This window comes from Venturia canescens, chromosome 2 (assembly GCF_019457755.1).
Source record: "Venturia canescens isolate UGA chromosome 2, ASM1945775v1, whole genome shotgun sequence".
Classification (NCBI taxonomy): domain Eukaryota; kingdom Metazoa; phylum Arthropoda; class Insecta; order Hymenoptera; family Ichneumonidae; genus Venturia; species Venturia canescens.
In genome coordinates, this window is record NC_057422.1 from 26,287,920 (window position 1) to 26,292,942 (window position 5,023).

At 39.8% G+C, this 5,023-nt stretch overlaps 1 protein-coding gene across 1 annotated transcript; it reads left to right on the forward strand.

Moving 5' to 3' along the window:
- Positions 1-3,148: 3,148 nt before the first annotated feature.
- LOC122406321 (uncharacterized) lies at positions 3,149-4,369 on the forward strand. The gene has a single exon (XM_043411714.1). It carries the CDS (start codon positions 3,149-3,151, stop codon positions 4,367-4,369), a length of 1,221 nt encoding a protein of 406 aa, XP_043267649.1.
- Positions 4,370-5,023: the final 654 nt, after the last annotated feature.

Genomic DNA, 5,023 nt, shown 5'->3' on the forward strand with positions numbered 1-5,023 from the left:
TTCGTCGAATTGCATTGCTAGCGTTTGCTATTTGACGCAACACGTTTTTCTCCTTATTGAAGTTCGCGCTTTGCATATTGACACTGGTGAGATTAGATTACAACTGCGCTCATGTCTTACGAGATTGCAAATTTATAAAACAGTCAAAACCCTTTCTATAACGACCCTCATTCAACTCTCTGTCCTTGTCTATCACCACAAATCCATATCTACTTTCGTTCCAGCACTTTGAGCACAGTTCCTTGAACTGTGTGAATGTCATATCAGTATTGACATGGTCATCATAAATATGCTTCAAATTTATTTCATCTTGACGAAACAGCACCAGTAGATTGGTATTGTCACGTACTAGATGTTTCGGAATGCGCGCATACGTTTGACATAGATAAAAGCAGTCAACATTTCTGTGTCGTCCCATGCAAAAAAAAGCTCTCATGTTGTCCTGCTTCTCGCAAGCTACATCGTCGAAAATCATAATGGAGTTTGGCTTAGCATCCTCAGGCTTAATCACTTGCTCATGTTCTACAAAAGGGAAGTATCCCACTTCCTTCACAGTTTTAAGCAGACGCTTAAGAAATATGTATTTCGGTTGATTCAACGATTTTGCGTAAACGTATACATTCTCAAATCTCAAACCGTTGGGGTCTGTTATGAGAGTAAGAAGAACATTAGTCTTTCCACAATTGGAAGGACCACAAAATACTGCTCGCACACTGCTTGGCAATAAGTCTCCATGACGTCTCTCTCGCACATTCTGTTGTACAAGCTCATCAAAATTCTTCATTGGTAATTTTGTTGACTGATCGTTGAACCTCATCTTGAAGATAACTGACATCGAACGCAATGATGACTCCTTTATAAAGGCGCTCATTTTAAATTCATCTCAGTATCACTTTATACTTTCTACCAATAGGATCGTGTATAATATGAGTAATTCAGGAGATTCGTCTAATCCCATTGCTAAGAGTTTGAAAAAGTTTGCTGAAGAGGTGGATAGACGGCCAGCTTTCTCCGATTCGAAAGTAGAAAAGATCACGGGAAGTCAAGCATTTTCAGGAAAAGTTGATCCTGGACGATACGGAAACATAGGCGATAAGAAGAAATAGGAATCGAGCACAAACGTCTGTTATGAAAGTGCGTGGTAAAGGATTTGTAAACGATCTCATCAATAAACTTCCTGTAGAATTGCACGTTCCTGGATACCAATACTGTGGTCCAGGTACGAAATTGGCAAAGAGACTTGCACGAGGTGATCCAGGAAGGAATCCACTCGACGCTGCGTGCAAAGAGCACGATATCGCATACTCAAAGAATCGGGATAACCTTTCTGCTCGACACGCAGCGGACAGAGTCCTCGCGGAGAAGGCTTGGGAACGTGTTTGGGCAAAAGACGCAAGCTTTGGTGAAAAAGCAGCAGCTTGGGCCATTACGAATACAATGAAAGCTAAAACAAAACTTGGAATGGGCATAAAGAAGAAAAAAGTGTCATTGAAGCGTATTATTCGAGCTGCAAAAGCTTCAATGGTCCCGGGTGACAATGCCGTAAAATCTGCTCTAGCTGCTGCTCGTACAGCTGTGAGAAAAGCTGGCGGTAAAAGAAATATCCAATCACCACGGATTCTCCCAGTACCAGCTAAAATTGGTGGTTTCTTACCATTTCTCATACCTATTTTTGCTGGATTGAGTGCCACTGGAGCTCTCGCTGGTGGTGCAGCAGGTATTGCTAAAGCCGTGAATGATGCCAAGGCTGCGAAACGTGCTCTTGAAGAAAGTAAACGACATAATAATGCAATGGAGACGATTGCTTTAGGCAAAGGACTGTATCTCAAACCCTATAAGAGTGGTATGGGTCTGAGGCTAAAAAACGTGTAAGGCTACCACATCGAGCACTCACCGATTACGATTTGTCAAAGTTCGCTAAAAAGATGCAAATTCCACATTTTCGTGGCGTTTTCATGAGAAATGCATTGCCCAAGAGTGGACCTCGAAAGTATGAATCATCTATAGTGAACCTTGATGATAAAGAGGGTCCTGGTACACATTGGGTTGCATACGAGAAGAAAAACGATAAAGTTTTTTATTTTGACAGCTTCGGTAATCTTCAACCGCCTCCAGACTTGATGAAATATCTCGGTGTTGGTAGCACCATAAATTACAACTATGAAAAATATCAGGACTATGACACAGTGATATGCTGTCATTTGTGTCTCAAATTTCTCAATGGTGAACTATAAAATGAGCTGTCATATCATTGCTAATATCAGTTGAACAACTGAAGCGATGGGCGATTCTTTCACGCTGACACTATCAGGCACATCATCAGTTCTCGAGGCTAACTTTTTTCCTCCGATTGAATTGTTACCGTTCAAAAATTATACTTTAGGCCTCGTAGAATTGTTGACCTTCAACTCAATTCCTAATATTGACGTGGGAAATAACAAATTTTATGTAGACAATTATAACTATACCAACTGGTAGCTACGAAATTGAAGATCTGGAAAATTATTTGCAGATCGCGCTCTCTGATCATAACATTGTCATCAATCTTAAGCCTAATAATAATACTCTGTGTAGCGAACTGAAGTGTAATCGCGATATCAATTTTGAGCCAAGCGATTCTATTGGTCGATTGTTGGGTTTCACACCGCGCATTCTTCGAGCTAATATTGTTCATAAATCTGACTTACCAGTTGCCATACTAAAAATCAATTCACTACGAGTGGAGTGTAACATAACAGCAGAAGCTTACATAAATGGTCAACAAGTGCATACCATTCACGAATTTTTTCCCGTTGTTCCGCCAGGATATAAGATCGTTGAAGTGCCATCGCACATCACTTACCTCCCTATCACCGTACAGGCCATAGATAATCTACAACTGAAAATTGTTGATCAAGACGGAAAATTGGTAAATTTTCAGGGTGAAACAATAACGATCAGACTACACGTGAAATCTTGAAAATGGGTATTGTTTTTGAGTCGAAAGGAAGTTATAAAATTAATACGACATGCCCAAAGTGGAACAGTCGTCGAACATCTCGCAAGGAGCTAACACGCGAAAATTATCGGTTTCTAAAGAGCCTCGGTCTAAAACCACGAGGAAAGTACAAATAAGGCTTTGTTGTGTCTCAATTTTTTGCTTCATACCATGGAGGAGGTCCTAAGAATACAAAAACCAATCATCTTTGACGAGTCCATCGCGCACTATGAATTGCACGGACATCAACCATTCGCATCAGCAACTTTCAACAACAACGATGAGATTCGTATTGCAGTTCAGCATCAGGATTTGTGCTTGCTACCGAGCAAGAGCTCATTGCATGTGTATGGTAGATTGACGAAAGCTGATGGACAATCTGTTGCCGCTACCACGACATTGGTCAACAACGCCATCTGTCACTTATTTGAAGAAAATCGTTATGAGCTGAATGCTGTGGAGATCGATCGATGTAAAAATGTTGGTCTTACAACACTCATGAAAAATTATATCTCCCAGAATCCTAGCCAAAAATCAGTCATGAAAAATGCTGGTTGGCTGGGAGACGAAGAACCATCGATAACCGATGCAGCTGGTTACTTTGACATCTCAATACCTTTGAGTATGGTACTGGGCTTTGCTGAGGACTATCGCAGAATTGTCGTCAATGCCAAACATGAGTTGATTTTAACACGTGCAAACTCTGATACGAATGCTATCATACAAACTGCTGATGCTGCGGAACAATTCAAAATTACTCTTTCGAAGATCGAATGGATGATACCATATGTCAGAGTAGCTGATCAATGGAAAATTCAACTATTAAATTTTATCGCCAAAGACTCGTACATTCCGTTGAGTTTTCGTGCTTGGGAATTGTACGAGTACCCGCTACTACCTACAACTACAAAGCACGTTTGGGTTGTGAAAACCTCTACGCAGCTCGAAAAACCTCGATACGTTGTTTTGGGATTCCAAACAGCTCGCAAAAACAGCGCGAGTAAGAACGCGAGTCGCTTCGATCATTGTAATATCAGAGACGTCAAACTCTTTCTCAACTCACAGAGTTATCCTTATGGAAATTTGAATCTTGACATTGATCATAATCAGTACGCTCTACTCTACGATATGTATGCAAATTTTCAGGCTTCCTACTACGGGAAGGAGTCTGAACCACTATTGAGTAAAGTAGACTTTTTGAAGTATGCACCACTCATTGTCATTGATTGTTCAAAACAGAATGAGTCATTGAAATCTGGACCCGTTGACATTCGATTAGAATTCGAGTCAACAAATCCAATTCCACCACAAACCTCAGCATATTGCTTAATATTACACGATCGAATTGTAGAATACAACTCAATCAGTGGAAATGTCAAGAAATTGGTTTGAGGTGGTGGGGATTAAAACATAAAAATATCTGTAGAGGATTCTTTGGGTCAGTAACGTTCAAGATATGGAGTACGTGGTTGATTTGCAGGGTTTTAAGAGACCCATTAACGAATTTGTGCTGAAAGAATTCTCAGTTATTTCATTAAACGATTCCACATCTCTGACACTATTATTCAAAGCCCCATACGCATGGTATGATTTACCTGTGAAATACAAATGTACGAACGCATGGTTAACACGTAATTACCATGGAATATCTTGGAACCATGGTTCTGTGCCCTACAACGCAGCAACAGCAATCATCCAAAGCATTTTACATGATGCTAGAATTATCTATGTAAAGGGCTCTGAGAAGAGAGAATGGTTGGCGAATTTTTTGTCAGAAGGATCCGAACGCATTATTAATATTGAAATGCTTGATTGTCCAGCGCTTCGAACGTTGCGGAAACATGCAAACACAGGATGTCCTCATCATGGAAATTCCCTCAAGTACAACTGTGCTCACCAAAATGTTCAGTTGCTAAAAAATTGGATTCTCAAACCTAATGATTAAGAATTTTTTTTTCAACTTCTATGTATATTTCACATATGTGTAAGATTTTTTCATGAAAATAAAAATTTGGAAAAAAGATTTTATTGATTTTTACATTTATT